Raw genomic sequence first — 22,295 nt, 5'->3', positions numbered from 1 at the left:
GCCAAAATATTATTAAAACAATGATTTAAAATGAATTATAAAGCAAAAAAAATTGTATTTGACATTGCTAAGTCCACTTTGTTAGCTAAGAAACAGTTATGAAAGTGTTTTCACTTTAGTTAAACTTCAGTGGCATTTTGTTTGATAATATCATCTGATCTGCAAGTCATCTGCAGTTTTTAAAAAATGAGATATGAAGTGCACATTTAATAACTATAAGCACACATCAAGCTTGCTTACTTACAAAATGTTTCACAAAAACTTTTGTCCAGCATAAAACATTTTTGCAAACAGGTCGCAGTGACTCAAAAATCTAAATAATAAGAATAAAAAAAAATATTCTCAATGAAATGACTTAAGAGGTCATGGAAAAGTCATGGCTACTAATTGTCCAAGTGTTGAACCCTGAACATCTTTTCATATTCTTTATGATTTATTAGCCTCTGCCATGTGAGAAATGCTGATACCTAATAAATGCATCCAGTTGCATTCTCCCCATGAGAGAGAGGCCAGACCCTCTCACGACACACACACACACACACACACACCCTCTCACAACACACACCAGCATCTTACTGGGGACGAATTCAGCACAAGAGCTTCCTTAAACCTCTCTATTGTGAGCACCTGGGCCAGGAAGAATGGCTCTTTCACAAGTAAATTGCGGCCGGGCTTTACAGAGAGATTTTATAACAGAGCACAGTTGACATTGGCAGGAGAGTCACGGCCGGCCATTGAGAAGCATGAGCTCCTCAGTCACAGGAGATCAATGAAGACAGCGTATTTCCCTCGAGCTGGAGATTTCCGCTGGGAAGGGGAGCCGAGGGCAGGAACATAAGCAGCTTGTGGTTAGTCTTATTGTAGAGCCGAGAATCCCAGCGGGGCTCGTACTTCACATGGAGCTGTCAGTCTAAAGCCAACAAAATGCTGTGTAACGTCTTCTTCCCTCCCCCTCCTGACATCACTGTGCGCAGGAGGCAGGGATGCGGTTGCCATGGTAACAGCTGAGTCATCCCGAGCCCGTTGAAGCGATGCTGAAAGGCATATGCGCTCTGATCACTACAGGTGTCATCCGGGAACAGCGCTGGGCTAGCGGGTCGTGCTAGCCGGATGGGTAACGTTTCCACTGCGGTCAAGCACTGTCTGAGCTATGAGACTTTCCTGCGGGATCATCCCTGGTTGCCACGGCTCCTGTGGGAAGAGAAGGTGGGGGTCTGTTTTTGCATGTGCAAGATGTATACATGGAAATATAGCAATAGAGTTGCGTAAAGGAGCAGATGAAAATGATCTGACCCTCGTGAAACACAGTGTTAGGCAGAAAACTACACATTATATGTATAATTTGTGTATATATCAGTTTTATTCACTTTTCATCTACACTCTCAAATTTCCTTTGTACTTGTGTTAAATTACAAAATGGTGCTTTTCCACAAGTATGTGCAATGTTATTTATGCCAAATGTCATTGTTTCCCACTTCAAAAGTTCTGCATTTTCACTGTGTGTTGACAAGATGGCAGGTCTATACCTAGAAGTTCATCTGGGATTGAAACAATGATTTTTTTTTTTTTGGATAAAAAAAAGAAAATATTTTGATTGTTTTTTTCTCAAGTTGTATTTATAGATTTTTTCAAACCTTACATTTTGATTCAATATTAATTTAAAAAAAAATTATTTTCCTAAAGACCAACATTTTTTATTCAACTGAGTAAAAATATTATTTATAAAGGCTATACAGTGGGTTAAAAATAGTGTTGGATTTACACAATTTAAATAATCACAGTTTGTTAATATAACTTTCAGTCATCATCAAATGAAGTTAGTGTTAGGTGATCAAATAAAGTAGTCTCAAAGTGATTTTATAAGGTCCCCAAGCAGGATTTCATTAATTCAATTAGCTAGCTGGCGGTTTACAAGCAATAGCACATACTGTGTTAGAATACTAAATGCAAAGTCCACAATTTTTTGTATAGTAAACATCAAGCAGCAATAACATATTCTTTGGTGTTAATAAAACGCTGCAATCACAGCATGGTTGAACATTAAACATTATCAAGTCTTCCCCTTTTCTCATCTCTCTCTCACTCACACACACACACACACACACACACACACACACACACACACACACACACACACACACACACACACACACACACACACACACACACACACACACACACACACACACACACACACACACACACACACGATTGATTGATTGCACTATCTATAGATAAAGACAGGAATATTCTCTTCGAGAGACCTATGTTTATTGTGATGTCTTTTTATTATGCATCATGTTTTCTTTTATGTACTAACAAAAAACAATAATTAAATAAACTAAAATATAATGTATAGTCTAGCCAGTATATGTTCTGCACACGGAGTCAAACACAATTTTCTTTTTTTTCTTTTTTTTCTATAGGGAGTGTTACTATTATACATTTTTTATACAAACTGAACAAAACTGGTTTAAACCAGAAAACATTATATTCGATTAGACCACGTCATTTGACGGTCATTTAACCTTGTTACGATTTAGAAATTTTTTAATTAGGCTTGAAAGTTCCTCTTGAAAACGCAGACCAGAAATGTTTTAAAAATACAAAAGACAGCAAAAGTTTCTTGGTCTAATTTATTTAGTTGATAAGAAGAAAAAGCTTGATCCATTTCTAGTGGAGCCTGCATTCTGGCTTGAGCGGCAAGTTAAAAGAGAGCGAGTTTGATTTATGATGGATTTATTACGCTTTGAGTTTAATAGGCTGTCCTAACTGCAGGCCTGGGGTGATAACGGGACAAACCTCATCGGTCCTCCTCCACCTACCCAGTGCACAGTCAGAAACTTCTTACAAAGAACTATTTTCTCGTTCCTTTCAGACATCCATGTCCTCCCTCCATGACAGCACAATTAAATCAAACTCAGCTCTAAAAAAACTGTGCGGTTCCTTAAAGCGAGTGTTACAGTATCAAGAGGCTGAGATTTTATAGCCATTCAAATCTTCTATAAACACAGCATTGGCCCGTGGTAATGCTACTCACCGAATTCAAAGGTTAAGCTTCGGTTTTACCATTGAAAGAGAGGAAATGCTTGAGTCCAATGCACATTATGTCATAAATGACCTGGCCAGGATTTGAAGACCAGATTTAAAACATGAATCTGAACGCACCATTTGACAAAGGAAGTGTCTTAATCCACATCTCAGATTTTCCGTACAGCTCTGTGAAATTGTTATATGGTCCTTCCTTCCTCATTGTTTTTCAATTTACAGTGTTCAGAACTGCCTAAGCTTCCACTTCATGTCAAAATTGTGGAGGTTGGACCAAGAGATGGGCTTCAAAATGAGAAGGTAGAGATTTCACAATTCTAAAACGCTTGTAGCATGTGTTTTATTAGCATGAATGTATTGAGCAGTTGTGTCATACAGAGAATCACACCTCACATGATAAAGACATTGGAGGAAACATGATGTACTTCCTCCAGATAGCTCATTAATTACATGTTTTATTCAGACACATCTTTAGAATGATTTATCCAACACAGGCTTATTGGAAAAATGTGCCTCTTCCTTCATTTTTGCATTCAATACACTACGCATTGCACATTATAAACTTAAAACACTTTTACCATAATGCAATGATTTGTAAACTAATAGCTTTTGACAGTTGTACCACATAGCCAGCTCTAAATGTATGGCTTTTCAAACATAGTAAACTTGCTCAGTAGCTCACCTGGTACAGGCATGCGGTTCACTCGGTGCGGGTCTCATAAAGGCACCACAAAAGTGCTCAAGCTAAATAAAGGTTACAAAAGGGGATTGTCATGACAATGCCATAGACGAACCATTTTTGTTTCCACAAGAAACCTTTCTGTCAACATTTCTTAAAATAACCATAGTGTGAAGAACATCTTAATAATCTAAAGAACCTTTTTCTACTTTAAAGATCTTTTTGTGCATTGGAAAGGTTCTATGGATGTACTTTATGGAACCAGCACTGTTGAAGAAAGTTACTTGTAAAAGTAATGCTTTACAATATTGTGTTGCTCCAAAAAAATTACGTTACTTAGTTAGTTTTCTAACCTTGGCTGGGCCTTCTTGTTTTTTTTTTAATAACAACCAAAAAGTTATATTTTTGGCAAATGTAAAGGCCCTTTTATACCAAAAGTGAAATGAATAAGCCTCATGCTGAATGAAATGCATATTCACAGCTGTACAGTAGAAGGCGCAGTTAAAATAATAATAAAAAACAATAAAAAAAATAAGAAACACAAATGTGATGTTTATCTAAAGTAATTTTGTTTATTAGTATAATTGAAGTGGATCATTGAAGGCCAGCAGAAAAGGCATTGTTAATAAAGTGAGATTAAGTACATAAAGTATATTAGTATAATTTAATATATTTAATTAGGTTTGCATAATATTCGCAGATTGCATTTCACTGTTTATTGGTTTCGAGTAATACTGATTTATTTTATTTTTTTTGCAAGTGAGATGAGTAAATGCCAGTAAATGTCTCATTTAGTCTAGAACAACAATAACAACCACATTCTCACACAACGCCTCTGTACTTACTCACAATCCTCTCAACATGAGGACAGGAGAGCTGTCAATCTACACATGGGAAAACAAAGTAACTTGCATTACTTATTTGAAAAAGTAACTCAAGATATGTTGTTGTAAATTTAAAAGTAATGCGTTACTTTACTAGTTACTTGAAAAAGTAATCTGATTACGTAACTCAAGTTACTTGTAGTGCGATACCGCCAACACTGGGAATCATCGATGCAAGTATAGATATTTTATTTACAAATATACAAATATTATATTTATACAAATATTTTATTTTTAAGAGTGTAGTGTTTAATGTAGGTTGTCTCTTTTTAAATGCGATAAAGCATTACCATTTCATTTCATTTCTAAACTGCTGTGAATGGTACAACAACCAACATACTAAATATAAATTTGTATGTGCACTTATAAAAATGAACACGCTTATGGCATCACTCACTGGACATTTCAATGTGAAAATGTTTTGAATGGGAATGAAGCAATGAAGTATCATTCAGAAATGTTGTCACAGGCATGTTTTTCCATTGAGCCTGGTTTGAGTTTAGTTTAGAGTTTAGTATAGTCTTATTGTATATATTCACAGGAAAACTATTCATTCAGTTATAGTGGCAAATAAATTATTCATCTCAATAGTTTGGTGCTGTTGTGGCTCACAGATGTGTATGCTCCCTGCATGTGTTCATAGAAACCCAAGACTTTTGTGTCATTGTGTTTCTGCAGGAAATAGTGCCGACAGAAGTCAAAATCCAACTGATAGACATGCTCTCTCAGACCGGTCTGCCTGTCATCGAAGCCACTAGCTTTGTGTCTTCAAAGTGGGTTGCTCAGGTAATATGGTGCAACTGTGATCCTCGGGACCATGTTGGCATTTTGGTTTTCTATCATTTGTGGGATAAAGTTTGAGCATAATTTCTTGTTGGTTTGTTTTTCAGATGGCAGACCACAGTGCAGTGTTGAAAGGGATTAAAAGGTCTCCTGACGTAAGATACCCGGTTCTGACTCCCAATATTCAGGGATTCCAGGCAGCTGTAAGTAAATATTTGCATCATTTACATTTATTTACAAGTGACATTTCCAATTTACCTTCCATGCCAGGTCAATGATGTTTTTCGTGTATAATAAACCACTTTATTTATGCATGTGCTCTGCCTACGCGTCCACTGCCCCTTTACCTTACATAAGTGAGCAACCTTTGCATCTTGTGCCATTTATTTGTAAATGTTTAGCCCATTTCTGTTAATTGCTTTCCTTGCTAATCAAGCAAGTTGTACTCACAAGCCAACATCTATAAGCACAGACTTGATTAAATGTTTCCTGTTAAAGGTTGCAGCAGGAGCTACTGAAGTGGCAGTGTTTGGTTCTGCCTCGGAGACTTTTAGCTGGAAGAACATCAACTGCTCTATAGAGGAGAGTCTGCAGAGGTTCGAGCAGGTCATCTCTGCAGCCAAACATGAAGGCATTCCAGTGCGTGGGTGTGTTCAGTGGACACCAGCTCCATTCTCAGTATTTAGGCCAGTGCTCATTATGTGCACTTCCACTTTGACACTAATATCGAAAGCAAATCAGGGGTGTGTTTCCCGTACAACAACATAAATCGCTGCCTCACTACCATAATGGGCTTTTGCACCGGATAGTTCTAGGTACTAATTACCAGCGTGCTTCCCTGATAACTAATGGTTCCCATAGGAACGTGTTCCCTTTGCATTGGCACCAACTCTGAAGTGACGTAAGCTCGTTGTTGTAACTTTTATTTTGACAATGCGGCGGACCTTTATTTTGAGAACGCCAGAGTCTGAGCAAACAAACAGTTCTCGCATTCTCCGTGTTCATTAGGTTACGATCTGACCAACAGTCCTGTCTAATACGTTATATATAGATAGAATTATCATACATAAATATATAGGCTAGAATCGTCTCGGTTACGTATGTAACCCTCTTTCCCTGAGTAGGGAACGGAGACGTTACGTCGGATGACGACGAATGGGGGTTTCGCTTAGAACACCTATCGACTTCGAGTATTACAAAACGAGCCAATGGCGATGAAATGCCATGGGTCTGCGGAATTTGCATAGCGTATCTCCGCCCCACCGCGTGGGTATAAAGGAGAGACGCCGGCAAAGGCAGATCATGTCTTCGCTGAGGAGCCGAGACTGAACTCAGGCGTCTACCCAGCGGTACAGCGGATGTGGCAGGGAGACATAACGTCTCCGTTCCCTACTCAGGGAACGAGGGTTACATACGTAGCCGAGACGTTCCCTTTCGTAGTCACTCCGAGTTACGTCGGATGACGACGAATGGGGGTCCCCGTGAAATCACGCCACCTTCACAGCTGTCTTCCAGTGCCCTGCGAAAGTCTGATCCCCCTGTCGTGATACTGGCACGGACGAAGGAGTCCTACTTAACACAGGAATACCGAGGTACACTGGGAAGCATATCTCAGAGGAAATATGCCGCAGCATGCCTACCCGTAGGGAGGACTTAAGAACACACATATGACCGGAGGGCTTCATATGAAGGAATGCCGGCGTGACCAGCCCAGGGGGTGGCAACTTTCAACTCCAGGAGTGGCAAGGTGGCTTGCCGAGGGAAAGACACATGCTCAAGGAGGCTTACAGTGGAAATACACATGTGGGGGTTACTCAGGGGAGGAACAATGCACACGGAGGCACCTAGCCGACGCCCAGGCAATAGACACTGGCGCCAGCGTCAACAGTGCTGGAGGAACTCAGGGCTTCAGAGAGGAAAGCTCACCTGAGGAATATCGCACGTATCCAGTCCGTGGAGTGGAATGGCGAGCAAGCGAAGACACCTGAGCGGGTCCAGTACTAGCTGACTGAAGCGAGTACACGAGAGGACACAGGCTCCACTCGAAGATTCTAAAATCTGGCGAATGTGTAGGGTGTCGCCCAGCCTGCATCTCTGCAGATGTCTGTTAGCGAGGCGCCATGCGCTCGGGCCCAAGAGGAAGCCACACTCCGGGTGGAGTGGGCTGTCACACCAAGGGGGCACGCTGTTGGTAAGCCAAAGCAATGGCGTCCACTATCCAGTGGGACAACCTCTGCTTTGAGAGAGCCTTTCCCTTCAGTCTCCCACCAAAACTGACAAAGAGCTGGTCTGAGGTCCCGAAACACAGCGTCCTGTCTACGTAAGCACGGAGCGCGCGTACTGGACAGAGCAGTGCCAAAGGTTGGGTCTGCCTCCGACAGGGGCAGCGCTTGCAGGTTCACCACCTGGTCCCGGAAGGGAGTGGTGGGAACCTTGGACACATATCCAGGCCGGGGTCTCAAGATCACGTGAGAGTGACCGGGCCCGAATTCCAGGCACGCTTCGTCAACGGAGAAAGCTGTCTTCATAGACAGGAACTTAAGCTCAACTGATTGAAGAGGCTCAAAGGAGGGGGTTCCCTCTTCCCTCTTAAGTCTCCCCAGAGACTTACCTTCAACTGCTTAGTGATATGCGGCGATAGCGGCCACATACACTTTCAGGGTGGAGGGAGACAGCCTTTGCTCCAGCCCATCTTGCAGGAAGGAAAGCACGACACTGATCGAGCATCTCCTGGGGTCTTCTCGGCGAGAAGAGCACCAGTTGAAGACGAGGTTCCACTTCAACGCATAGACATGTCTCGTGGACGATGCTCTAGCGGAAGTGATGGTAGCCGCCACCGCTGGTGGCAGGGTACTCAAACCTGCCTCGTCCCGTCCAGGAGCCACACGTGGAGACTCCAAAGATCGGGTCGAGGGTGCCAGAGGGTGCCCCGTCTCTGAGAAAGGAGATCCTTCCTCAGAGGATTTGGCCAAGGAGGTGCTGTCGCGAGGAGTATCAGTTCGGAGAACAAGGTCCGGGTGGGCCAGTACGGCGCAACCAGAATGACCTGCTCCTCGTCCTCCTTGATCTTGCACAATGTCCGTGCGAGAAGGCTCACTGGGGGAAACGCAAATTTGTGTAGGCCCCGCGGCCAGCTGTGCGCCAGTGCATCCGTGCCGAGGGTGCCCTCGGACAGGGAGTAATACAGGGCGCAATGGGATGAGTCGTGGGAGGCAAACAGGTCTATCTGTGCGTCCCCAAACTGGTCCCAAACCAGCTGGACCGACTGGGGATGGAGTCGCCATTCGCCGGGGATGGGCCGAAACCGTGACAGCTCGTCGGCTGCAAAGTTCCGATCTCCCGGAATGTAGATAGGACAAAGGGACCTCAGGTGCTTCTGACTCCATAAGAGGAGGTGACGTGCGAGTTGCGACATACGGCGGGAGCGCAGACCACCCTGACGGTTGATGTACGCTACTGTGGCGGCATTGTCTGATCGGACTAGTACTAGTACCCCAGAGCAATGCCCGGAAGCGGTGCAGGGCAAGGCGTACTGCCAGCAACTCGAGGCAATAGACATGCCATACTGCTCTGACAGCATGTCCATTGCGCATGGCGCCCCAGCCCGTGGAGGCATCTGTTGAGACAAAAGCATGCCGGGAAGCTGGTTCCAGTGGCACTCGGGCCCGTAGAAAGCTGAGGTTCGACAACGGGGTGAGGACTGACGGCAGGTCGGAGTAACTGGTACTCGGAGGGTGCCGTGTTGCCATGCTCACCTCGGGACTCGGTCGCGAAGCCAAAGCTGAAGCAGTCTCATATGAAGCAATCTGAGCGGCGTACCGCGGCTGCAGATGCCATATGCCCCAGCTTCAGTGGAACCGCACTCTTGCGCTTGATAGTCTCAGGCAAGTCAGCAATGGCTGAGTGGAGAAGGCGACCAAGTCCATACCGAGAAAAAAGCTCCTCTGCACGGGGCAAAGTTACTCCTTTCCCAGTTGACCCGAAGGCCCAGACGAGCTAGGTGCCGGAGCACTGGGTCCCTGTATTCGCAAACCTGGTCTCAGGAGTGAGCTTAAGACAGCCAGTCACCGAGATAGTTCAGGATGCGAACCCCGTGTTCCCATGGAGGAACAAGGGCTGCCTCAAGAACCTTTGTGAAGGCGCGAGGAGACAGGGCTATGAGGGGCTCCGGGACAATGAGGTAGGGGCTGTAAACCCGGACCTCATTTCGGCTGGAGGGACAGTCTCAATCGCACCCTTCGCCAGTAGGGTAGCAACCTCCGCTTTAATGATAGGGGCATAGCCACCGAACCAAGTGGAGCAGACTCCCCTGAAGCGGGGAGGAGACCGTGCGAACTGAATCGCATAGCCGAGCCGATGGTTCGCACGACCCAGCGGAACAGATAGGGAACCTCTAGGCAGGCTCCCAACTGTGCCAGCGGCGTCAAGAACCACAGACGTCCCCCCGGTGGTGCAGCGGAGCGGAATGACCGGCCCAGACGTGGACGGCATAGCGGCCCGGTGTGGGGGCAAGGTCACAACCGCACCCTGACAGAGGAGGCCAGGGAAGGACCAGCGTTCCACGGGGGCCTGCTCTGTCAGGGGTCTGGCGACAGAGGGGGACAGGGGCGAAGCGGTCCGTGGACGGCACGCCGTGTCAACCGCCTCTGGGACAGAGGGGGGCGAGCAGAGCACGGCTTGTGGGCGGCGCTCTGTGTCGTCCGAGAACTCTGTATACTCAGAGACGAGAGAGTCAGTTCTTTCTGAATAAGGATTCTTCCCCAGCCCTCCACCTGGGAAAGGAGTGGCCCTGCTACCAGCTCCTGGAAAGAACTGAGTCTCATCTCTGAGCAGCCCATCTCAAAAGTGCCGCTTAACCTGCGTTTAGCGGGGGGCGGCGCTGGAGAGGGCTGTGGCATCCCCCCTACGGTCTTCCAGAGCCAGGCCCGGGTGAACGGGCGGGGTTGGAACCGTGGGAGGGAGCCTTCGGCGGTGGGCAGACTGAGGGATCTGAGCGGACGGCGGGGCCGTCGGGCAGATTAACCTCAATCTGCTCACGGGCAGTTGAGAACTGTTGGGCAGAAGCACTCAACCGCACCGCCGAAGAGGCCGACCTGGGAGATGGGGGTGTCGAGCAGACGGGTCCGCCCGACATCGTGCACATCACGAGTCGTCATTTCCAGAAGAATCAAGCCCACCTAGTGATGCTGCTACAGACACAGCAATGTCCTCTGTAGCTTCAAATTAAAACACACGGGCCACCCGAGGGTAGACTCGTGGAATCATCAGTTCGCTAGCGGGCAGCGTCATTAAAGAGGGGGGGCTGGGGCGTGGACACAGAGTCGGCGCCTTGTTCCAGACCAACACCCTCAGGTCACCCTGGCCACCAGCCGAAGATCGGGTGGTGGATGAGGGGACTCTCACTCTTGCGAGTTCACCGAGTCTCGACCTATATATGACGCGATGATCACGTTCCCAGAGAGAACATGAGTAATCCACGAGCGCTGTTCAAGCTTGATCAAAGCCCAAACACACCAGACAGCGCTCGTGCCCATCAGAGTCCGATACCAGTCCGCTGCAACCAGAAATGCACGGGCGAGCCGTCTTTAAAAAGACGTGCCGCGTGCAAGCTCCTTTATGAGAGGAGAAAAAAACTCCGCGATGTTGAAGCGCACAGGGAGACACACACACACTGGCAGATCACTGCACAGATCAGCAGGCACTGTGAGCTCGCTGCAGATCGCCGTCACACCAACACCAGAGAGAGAAGCTCGTCTCGTAGAGCGAAGTCAGAGATGGCTGTGGAGTGACATCGCCATTGGCTCGTTTTGTAATACTCAAAGTCGATAGGTGTTCTAAGCGAAACCCCCATTCGTCGTCATCCGACGTAACGTCTCCGTTCCCTACTCAGGGAAAGAGGGTTACATATGTAACCGAGACGATTCTAGCCTATATATTTACTCCAGAACTGATGACTTCGTGACTACGAAAGGGAAATGTGTGTTTACATGGCTTCTTTTTTTTAAACGTGGGGTGCTGTTGTTTCTTTTGCGTTCGGCCATCCGCAAACACTAACGTCATAGATAGTTCCTATAGTGCTGGTATAGACCGACTCTGAAGTAGGAGTAATTTAGTTCCTCCAAAAGAGTTCCTAGAACTAAAATCGTTCCTAGTTCCTGCGGTGTGAACACGCCGACATCCGGGTACTTCCACCAATAGTTCTAGGAACTATGAAAAGGTTCCTCCGGTACAAAAGCCCCTATAGTACGATTCATCGTTGAAGAAATCAACTAGCTTGTCACGACTGTTTCCTGAAACCATACTGTCGCAATGTGGTTGTTCATCCACTTTGGTTAATGATGTCACACAGGTGGTGGAGTAATAACTCCTATTAATGAATCTGTTTAGGAAACGAATTAATGCTAGATGTTTTGCTATACATTTCGGACATGGCATCTGAGGACTATTTCTCGTTTTTCTTTTATTTTGCTTTTTTTCTAGGATCAATCATAGGCTCGTTCTTACGTACTAGAGCATGTTCGCTCATGCCCACTCTTCAAAAACTACGCTGTAAGTCTCTTGACAAACTAAAAGACGTAAATTACATCTGTATGTATTCTAAATAACAGTTATAGATACATAGAGATATGTACTGAATGTCAGCTTGCTTATTTTACTCAAGATAAGGATTTATTGAGTCCACATGTCATGAGAACAAGAAACTCTGCTTCAAACCACAGGTCGAGAGCTGTCATTCCAAACACACAACTTTGCGATGCTGTTTGTGAATGTTTGTTAGAACGATGGTTTCGGGAAACACAGACTCGTTGAGCTATGCTGATAACGACGGAACATGCGAACATAGTTGGCTAAAAATGCTTGTGGGAAACACACCCCTGGTCAGCATTCGTCATACTGATTTCGATCCTGGTAATGATCCATGAATGTGTTTGAAAGTAGTTCCAAATGTAGGTTCGGGAGAAGCCTAATCATTCAGTCTTGTCAATCATAGTTACAAGCGTATATAATTATATCTCCGTCCCAGTGACAATTCTTCTGGCATCCCACCACATCCACATCTCCTCCTCTATTTCTCTCATTCTCCCACTACGTAGTATGGTTAAAGGGGGGTTGAGCTCTGAGCTTGAACAGAACCTCGGGTTCGAGCCTCCTTCGAGGATAGAAAGCCAAATTTGTGGTGTGTGGGGGGTGGGGGCTTAGAGTGGATAAAGGATCAGTAGCTGTAGGGTGGATTTCAGCCTATCTTGGGACTAATCATGAGCAGACTTAACTATAGATTATAGTTACTCAAATCAAATAATGATCTGGACTGGTAAAGGAATGTAAGACTTTAAACTCATAATCAGTATAAGGGATAATGTAACAGCTAAAAACAGAATTCACTATCTCTGCTGAAAAATCCATCATAAGGTATGATGGGTCACCATCATAAGGTATGTTTGGCATGGGATACTGCTTTGCTGGTTCCCAGCATGGGAAGTGGGACTGTTGGTGGAGCAGCTACACCAGCTCAGTGTTGATTGAGAACTGTCAGGGGTTGGGGTAGAGGAGATGAGGACTCAAGTGCAAAGGGGTTGGGGTAGAGGAGATGAGATGAGGACTCAAGTCCAAAGGACTTGACGCGACGTGACAACGCGACGCACACAGCAGAGAAGCACACAGCAGGGAAACATACAGTGTACATACGACAACGAAACAGCACAGGACTGCAAACACAAGGAGAATAAATAGGGAGAACAAACAAAGTAGGTAACGAGGGGGGACAGGTGGGGCAAATTAATCAATTAAGTAATGAGGGAGGACAGGTGGGGCAAATTAATCAATAATGTAACGAGGGGGGACAGGTGGGGCAATTTAATCAATTATCAGGTAACAAAATGGGAGGTACTAGACAATCGACAGGAGAGAACATGGCACAAGAAAACATACATGAAAAGCCGTGTGCTCACACCAAACATGACTAAAACACAAGCACATGGCCAGTAAAACAAATCACAAGCCATGTGCTCACACAAAACGAGACATGAACACGCAGCCAATGAGAGCACTCATAAGCCACGTGTTCACACAAAACATGACAACATGAAAGCACACAGCTAGTGAAAACACAAGACAAAACATGACATGAAAGTACATGAAACAAGGCACACAGACAAGACAAAACAGGAGTGTCAGGGCTCTGTCACAAAACCAAGAAATAGACTAGACAGAAATGACAGAACCCTGACAAGAACAGCATGACTATACTGGTCCACCAGCTAGACCAGCACTATACCAGCATAAACCAACCTGGACCAACATAGAATCCATGCTGGATTTGTCAGCAGGTTTTGAAAACCCCCTTGGAGGAACTTTGAAAATGGCATGTTTTCAAAATTGATAGAGCTTTTTGTGTACACCGTTAATCAAAGCGGTGGTTTGGCAAACTGAAGGTCTGGAGTAGTTACTGGATGGCTGTAGGTTTGACCCTTGCTCACTTGATTGTATGTTCTGCAATGCTGATTGTTATGATTTTCCTGCAAAATCATAATTCCTATTAGTAACTGAATCCTTCATAAATTAAGATAGAATATAATGACACTGAGTAAGACACTTGATACAGGTGATTGTCTCTGTGCTGAATAACAATTGGAGTAGAGACATTTCCAGGAGCCATTCGTTATATAAGCAAGTTCGTTTGGTTTAACCAGCGGTTTCATTTATTGTTGTACTTATATTTTTGGACTGTTCTCCTTTGAGGTTTTGAGATGGGGCACCAGAGCAGCATGAAATTATTCCAGAATTAATGAGTAAATAATTCAAGTTCCAGATGTGCATGCAGTGTGGTGCTTTGTATCAGTTACAAGTACAAGTCCAGATGTGCACAGAGTTTTTAGTCTCTGCTTTTAACGGAATAAAAAACAAAAACGACAGAGGGCAGTCACTTCAGTCTGACGAACTCATTCTGGCAAATGTGACTCAACGCCTAAAGTTCAAGAAGAGACTCCACGGAAATCCTGGTAGCACACAGAAGTATCGTCTGACGACCACAAGCCCAAGAGAAACATTTTCAACTTTTCACTTATTTGTTCACTGTTTCTAGCAGAACATGTTTCCGTCACATATGGAAAGCACATATAGCTTGTACGTTGCTCTCCACCATTTCTCATTCCTACTGTCAACACTATTGGTACTATTTGTCACAACCGTTTGGCACGAACCATATGTTTAGCCTGCTGCTGAACATTTTGTTTTATTCTGTGATAGATGTAATCCATTGCAAGAGCAGTTCTGGCCGCTGTGGACTGTTCTACTTGTGGTTGCAGTGAAACAGCACTTGGCGTTATTTCCCCAAAGTTGCATGACTGTTTGTACTGTCAAAGCACAAGAGCACGAAGCTATATATCCTACAACTGCTGAACTTCACCTCTCACAGTTCTTTCTCTTCTTTCCAGGTACGTTTCCTGTGCTCTCGGCTGTCCGTATGAGGGACAAGTAAAACCGTCACAGGTCACAAAGGTATTGACGTTGCATCGTTCAATCGGAATAGAATTGTTCAGTGTATAACAGGCCGAAGCGAAATTAAATGGGCCTTCCAGTATGTGATAAATCTCACTTGGTGTTGAGCTCTCTGCATATTTTTTTCTTCCCACAATTTTCATAGTCCCACAAGGCCCTTATTACGATGTTTGCTAAAAAACCTGCATGACGCTTGAAACACCACAGTGCATTTCTACCACTCAGAATGAGCTCTCTGTGTGCAGACCTTCATCTTGTTTATATTTCCAGAGGGGATAATGTTTTCATGGCTTTCCTCTGTTCCGGCCCAGGTGGCAAAGCGGTTGTTTGAGCTGGGCTGTTATGAGGTATCCCTGGGGGACACCATTGGCGTAGGAACCGCGGGCTCCATGGCCAAAATGCTAAGCGATGTGTTGACAGAGGTGCCCGTCGACGCACTGGCAGTGCACTGCCACGACACTTACGGTCAAGCGCTGCCCAACATTCTCATTGCTCTGCAGGTGAGGTGCTCACAACCATGAGGAACCTTGTTCATACATGCAAAAGGGGTTTGGGAGAAGGGGATATTAAAAAAAAAAATTCATATACAGTCAAACCAAAATTTATTCAGAAACCTTCAACATTTCTCACATTATCACAGTTTATTGGCTATAGTATATGGTAATAAAATATGACAAGAACTTAGAGTTATCAACTGGTTTTGGCCATCCTTCTGTTGGACTAATGAATTATGTTGAATATCTGGCAGCTGTTAAATTTATGTACACAATTAGATAATACCAATTTAGCTCAACCAATTACGAAGCAATGCTTAATTTTGTTCAGTCTGTGGTGTAAAAAGTTTGCATTAGCAATAAAAGAATTTTTTTTTTTTTTTTACATTTTTTACAAAAACATTTTTTTATACATTTTACTGGTTGTCACTGTTTGAAGAATTTCTGGGTATAATATATAATATATATATAATAATGTGGCAGTTTACTTTATTTTGCTATCCTCACTAACTTAAATGAACTATAGTGTCCTGCACCCACTAGTAAACAAATATCAAAAATTATATCTAGTGTCTGAATAAGTTTTTGTTTGTCACCTGTATAGTCATCTATCACAATAAAACAGCATATGTCATCAGCCTGATAACTGTATCAGGCTTTATCAGACTTTGAATGCATACATATCCTGCTAAGCAAGCACGATTTCACCCATTGTTTCAGTTTGAACGCAATACATAATGCAACACTATCACACATCACATTATCAACATGCCATGGGCAATATAGAAGGAAACAGCATAAATGGTTATCTTCTATTGTCAGTTTGACATCGGTGAATACTACACTTTATAACGCAACACAAGTACACATTGCAATATTTATGTTGCCGCAAGGGATTTTACTCTTACTTACCCAATAAAACATACAGTTTAATAACACAGGCATTTTAATGTAACTCTGTTGCCCTCTGAGTACTGAATTTGTTAGAACCACAAAAATGAAAGGATCACAAAATATGTATGTGAATGGCAATGCATTGGTAACACATTCACATCTGCCTTTGTGTACTCGTGCAGTACTCGTGTAATCACAACTATTTAAAATAACTATGACAGAGCATTAGAATCAAACAAAAGAAATCTCAAGGCATGCATTTGGATCTATGCAGCTAACAAAAGTATGTTCTAAGAATGAGTTCTAATGTTCCCATTAAATTAGGAAAATGTTATTTCTGAATGTTCTCTGAACGTTCAAATCGTACTGTTTTTTAAATGTTTTAAAACTGCGAACGTTAAGGGAACATTCAATTTTATAATTTAGCAAACATCATGAGAACATTACTTTCGAACGTTCTCTGAACATTCTGAATCAAATAAAACTGTGATGTTTCAGGGAAAAAAAATCTATAATTGACTAAACATTCTATTAACCTGTTCATTACTGTTCATAGAGAACTTTGCAGCACGTTAGCCAAAGTTCAGAGAACGTTCCATGTTAGTTGGGAAGTACTAAAGAAACTTGAACCACAAGTTCACAGTCTCTCACCACCTTACCACACATACACACACAGCACTCCAGGGAGCACAACAAAAACTACTGAAACACCCTCCAAAACCATCAGCGATTTAACACTTTTTTTGGGACTTTCATCTAAAAAAGCACAGAACAACAACAACAGATACCACCCAAAATATGCTTACACAACACTGCCAGGCGTATTTGAATGTGTCGACGCTACGCTTTTATGAGACAATGCCTTCCTGTGGTTTAATTTTCATGAACCTTAAACCACAGAGTGCGGTCGCAATTCAGAAATAACACTGGCATAGCTTTATCAGCTCTCCAGGGCCCTTTGTGAACTCTTTCTGAGTTTGTCTTCCCTTGCAGAACACCAATGCTCTTTGGGGGCTGGGCGGGTCAGCAGATGTGAAGGGGTGGACACAAAGGCTTACCTATTAGATGTCTGTTTCATATGACAGTGGCTTGGCCCTTGACAAAGCCCACGAGATGGAGGCTAGAGCGGGGCCCTCGGGGGCTCAAACTCATCTGTCGCTAGGGCCGTTGAACTCTGTGACAATGCTGCGCTTAAAGGGCAAGGGGAAAATTATCCTTTCATCACTCGCTACTAAACAGAGTGAGACTGGGGAAAAGGAAAACCCCATGCTCTAGTATATTCCATCCTTGGCTCCCACCCCTTTTTAGCCTGTCTGTTTATCCGTCTCTTTCCAGCTGTAACGGTGTAATCCTAACTGAGGTCTGTGTGCCACAGAAATGGCCATTAATTTCCTTCACTTTTTTTTCTGTGAATTGTGTGGCATGACAGGGGGCCTTTATCAAAAGATGTGAAAATATGCAATGAAACCCTACCAACTGAAAACAAAGTTCAGATAGCACTCCGAAACTCACACTTGATTAACTTCATCTTTAACTCTCTGGCTGTTTGTTTGTTTTTAATGTTTTGCAAAAAAGAGGAGGTTGGTAACGGAATTCAAACAATTATTTCTTTTATAATATAAAATAGACTTTTTTTTTTAAACTTAATGTTAAATTCAGTTATTGACGTAGTTTGCTATAGACTCAAAACTGACAGTTTTTAACAGGCTTGTTCTTTTTGAAAAAGTAGTTAACTACACTGCAAGGCACTATTCTAGTATTCTCTATTCTTAATGCTGCCTTTGTTCTCTATATTGTATAACTGCATAGATCATAAAGATATGCCCCCTCAGAGCTTAAAGGGATAGTTCACCCGAAAATAAAAAATTCTGTCATCATTTACTCACCCTCATGTCGTTCCAAACCCGTAAGACTTTTGTTTATCTTTGAAACACAAATGAAGATATTTTAATGAAAACAGAGATTTCTGTCCCTCCATTGACAGCTACACAACTACCACTTTGATGCTTCAAAAAGTTAATAAAGAGATTGTAAAACGAATTCAAATGAACTGAGTGGTTTAGTAAAAAAAATCTGAACAGAAACGATCACTTTATATGATGAACAGATTCAATTTAGGCTTTTATTCACATATTCATCAACGCACACATCAGTTATGACAAATGGAAGCTCAATCTTGTTTGCTTGGCGTGCAAGAACCAATGAGGTTCATTCTCGTGTTACGCAGCACGTTTGAGCTTCAGCAAGAACCAATGAGGTTCATTCTCGTGTTACGCAGCACGTTTGAGCTTCAGCAAGAACCAATGAGGTTCATTCTCGTGTTACGCAGCACGTTTGAGCTTCAGCAAGAACCAATGAGGTTCAATCTCGTGTTACGCAGCACGTTTGAGCTTCTGCAAGAACCAATGAGGTTCATTCTCGTGTTACGCAGCACGTTTGAGCTTCAGCAAGAACCAATGAGGTTCATTCTCGTGTTACGCAGCACGTTTGAGCTTCAGCAAGAACCAATGAGGTTCATTCTCGTGTTACGCAGCACGTTTGAGCTTCAGCAAGAACCAATGAGGTTCAATCTCGTGTTACGCAGCACGTTTGAGCTTCTGCAAGAACCAATGAGGTTCATTCTCGTTTTACGCAGCACGTTTGAGCTTCAGCAAGAACCAATGAGGTTCATTCTCGTGTTACGCAGCACGTTTGAGCTTCAGCAAGAACCAATGAGGTTCATTCTCGTGTTACGCAGCACGTTTGAGCTTCAGCAAGAACCAATGAGGTTCATTCTCGTTTTACGCAGCACGTTTGAGCTTCAGCAAGAACCAATGAGGTTCATTCTCGTGTTACGCAGCACGTTTGAGCTTCAGCAAGAACCAATGAGGTTCATTCTCGTGTTACGCAGCACGTTTGAGCTTCAGCAAGAACCAATGAGGTTCATTCTCGTGTTACGCAGCACGTTTGAAATTCAGCAAGAACCAATGAGGTTCATTCTCGTGTTACGCATAACGTTTGAGCTTCAGCAAGAACCAATGAGGTTCATTCTCGTGTTACGCAGCACGTTTGGAATTCAGCAAGAACCAATGAGGTTCATTCTCGTGTTACGCAGCACGTTTGAGCTTCAGCAAGAACCAATGAGGTTCATTCTCGTGTTACGCAGCACGTTTGAGCTTCAGCAAGAACCAATGAGGTTCATTCTCGTGTTACGCATCACGTTTGAGCTTCAGCAAGAACCAATGAGGTTCATTCTCGTGTTACGCAGCACGTTTGAGCTTCAGCAAGAACCAAAGAGATTCATTCTCGTGTTACGCAGCACGTTTGAGCTTCAGCAAGAACCAAAGCGGTTCATTCTCGTGTTACGCAGCATGTTTGAGCTTCAGCAAGAACCAATGAGGTTCATTCTCGTGTTACGCAGCACGTTTGAGCTTCAGCAAGAACCAAAGAGGTTCATTCTCGTCTTACGCAGCACGTTTGAGCTTCAGCAAGAACCAATGAGGTTCATTCTCGTGTTACGCAGCACGTTTGAGCTTCAGCAAGAACCAATGAGGTTCATTCTCGTGTTACGCAGCACGTTTGAGCTTCAGCAAGAACCAAAGAGGTTCATTCTCGTGTTACGCAGCACGTTTGAGCTTCAGCAAGAACCAATGAGGTTCATTCTCGTGTTACGCAGCACGTTTGAGCTTCAGCAAGAACCAAAGAGGTTCATTCTCGTGTTACGCAGCACGTTTGAGCTTCAGCAAGAACCAATGAGGTTCATTCTCGTGTTACGCAGCACGTTTGAGCTTCAGCAAGAACCAATGAGGTTCATTCTCGTGTTACGCAGCAGGTTTGAGCTTCAGCAAGAACCAATGAGGTTCATTCTCGTGTTACGCAGCACGTTTGAGCTTCAGCAAGAACCAATGAGGTTCATTCTCGTGTTACGCAGCACGTTTGAGCTTCAGCAAGAACCAAAGAGGTTCATTCTCGTGTTACGCAGCACGTTTGAGCTTCAGCAAGAACCAATGAGGTTCATTCTCGTGTTACGCAGCACGTTTGAGCTTCAGCAAGAACCAATGAGGTTCATTCTCGTGTTACGCAGCACGTTTGAGCTTCAGCAAGAACCAATGAGGTTCATTCTCGTGTTACGCAGCACGTTTGAGCTTCAGCAAGAACCAATGAGGTTCATTCTCGTGTTACGCAGCACGTTTGAGCTTCAGCAAGAACCAATGAGGTTCATTCTCGTGTTACGCAGCACGTTTGAGCTTCAGCAAGAACCAATGAGGTTCATTCTCGTGTTACGCAGCACGTTTGAGCTTCAGCAAGAACCAATGAGGTTCATTCTCGTGTTACGCAGCACGTTTGAGCTTCAGCAAGAACCAATGAGGTTCATTCTCGTGTTACGCAGCACGTTTGAGCTTCAGCAAGAACCAATGAGGTTCATTCTCGTGTTACGCATCACGTTTGAGCTTCAGCAAGAACCAAAGAGATTCATTCTCGTGTTACGCAGCACGTTTGAGCTTTAGCAAGAACCAATGAGGTTCATTCTCGTGTTACGCAGCACGTTTGAGCTTCAGCAAGAACCAAAGAGGTTCATTCTCGTGTTACGCAGCACGTTTGAGCTTCAGCAAGAACCAAAGAGGTTCATTCTCGTGTTACGCAGCACGTTTGAGCTTCAGCAAGAACCAATGAGGTTCATTCTCGTGTTACGCAGCACGTTTGAGCTTCAGCAAGAACCAATGAGGTTCATTCTCGTGTTACGCAGCACGTTTGAGCTTTAGCAAGAACCAATGAGGTTCATTCTCGTGTTACGCAGCACGTTTGAGCTTCAGCAAGAACCAATGAGGTTCATTCTCGTGTTACGCAGCACGTTTGAGCTTGCAGCACGTTTGAGCTTCAGCAAGAACCAATGAGGTTCATTCTCGTGTTACGCAGCACGTTTGAGCTTCAGCAAGAACCAATGAGGTTCATTCTCGTTTTACGCAGCACGTTTGAGCTTCAGCAAGAACCAATGAGGTTCATTCTCGTGTTACGCAGCACGTTTGAGCTTCAGCAAGAACCAATGAGGTTCATTCTTGTGTTACGCAGCACGTTTGAGCTTCAGCAAGAACCAATGAGGTTCATTCTCGTGTTACGCAGCACGTTTGAGCTTCAGCAAGAACCAATGAGGTTCATTCTCGTGTTACGCAGCACGTTTGAGCTTCAGCAAGAACCAATGAGGTTCATTCTCGTGTTACGCAGCACGTTTGAGCTTCAGCAAGAACAAATGAGGTTCATTCTCGTGTTACGCATCACGTTTGAGCTTCAGCAAGAACCAATGAGGTTCATTCTCGTGTTACGCAGCACGTTTGAGCTTCAGCAAGAACCAATGAGGTTCATTCTCGTGTTAAGCATCACGTTTGAGCTTCAGCAAGAACCAAAGAGGTTCATTCTCGTGTTACGCAGCACGTTTGAGCTTTAGCAAGAACCAATGAGGTTCATTCTCGTGTTACGCAGCACGTTTGAGCTTCAGCAAGAACCAAAGAGGTTCATTCTCGTGTTACGCAGCACGTTTGAGCTTCAGCAAGAACCAATGAGGTTCATTCTCGTGTTACGCAGCACGTTTGAGCTTCAGCAAGAACCAAAGAGATTCATTCTCGTGTTACGCAGCACGTTTGAGCTTCAGCAAGAACCAATGAGGTTCATTCTCGTGTTACGCAGCACGTTTGAGCTTCAGCAAGAACCAAAGAGGTTCATTCTCGTGTTACGCAGCACGTTTGAGCTTTAGCAAGAACCAATGAGGTTCATTCTCGTGTTACGCAGCACGTTTGAGCTTCAGCAAGAACCAATGAGGTTCATTCTCGTGTTACGCAGCACGTTTGAGCTTTAGCAAGAACCAATGAGGTTCATTCTCGTGTTACGCAGCACGTTTGAGCTTCAGCAAGAACCAATGAGGTTCATTCTCGTGTTACGCAGCACGTTTGAGCTTCAGCAAGAACCAATGAGGTTCATTCTCGTGTTACGCAGCACGTTTGAGCTTCAGCAAGAACCAATGAGGTTCATTCTCGTTTTACG

At 44.1% G+C, this 22,295-nt stretch overlaps 1 protein-coding gene across 1 annotated transcript in view; it reads left to right on the top strand.

Moving 5' to 3' along the window:
• Window positions 1-1,060: 1,060 nt before the first annotated feature.
• Window positions 1,061-22,295, top strand: part of hmgcll1 (3-hydroxymethyl-3-methylglutaryl-CoA lyase like 1) — a 41,620-nt gene continuing 20,385 nt past the window's right edge. Inside the window, exons 1-7 of the mRNA XM_077230330.1 lie at window positions 1,061-1,206; window positions 3,271-3,348; window positions 5,290-5,397; window positions 5,502-5,597; window positions 5,893-6,041; window positions 14,829-14,892; window positions 15,204-15,392. Coding sequence (XP_077086445.1) covers window positions 1,111-1,206; window positions 3,271-3,348; window positions 5,290-5,397; window positions 5,502-5,597; window positions 5,893-6,041; window positions 14,829-14,892; window positions 15,204-15,392 — 780 coding nt within the window. The 5' untranslated portion in view covers window positions 1,061-1,110. The remainder of the gene's footprint in view (window positions 1,207-3,270; window positions 3,349-5,289; window positions 5,398-5,501; window positions 5,598-5,892; window positions 6,042-14,828; window positions 14,893-15,203; window positions 15,393-22,295) is intronic.

Source organism: Siphateles boraxobius, unplaced genomic scaffold (genome assembly GCF_051911475.1).
Source record: "Siphateles boraxobius isolate OS27281-9 unplaced genomic scaffold, OSU_SipBor_1 142, whole genome shotgun sequence".
NCBI lineage: Eukaryota > Metazoa > Chordata > Actinopteri > Cypriniformes > Leuciscidae > Siphateles > Siphateles boraxobius.
The sequence above is the reverse complement of the archived record's forward strand: the minus strand, read 5'-3'. Positions and strand labels throughout refer to the sequence as shown.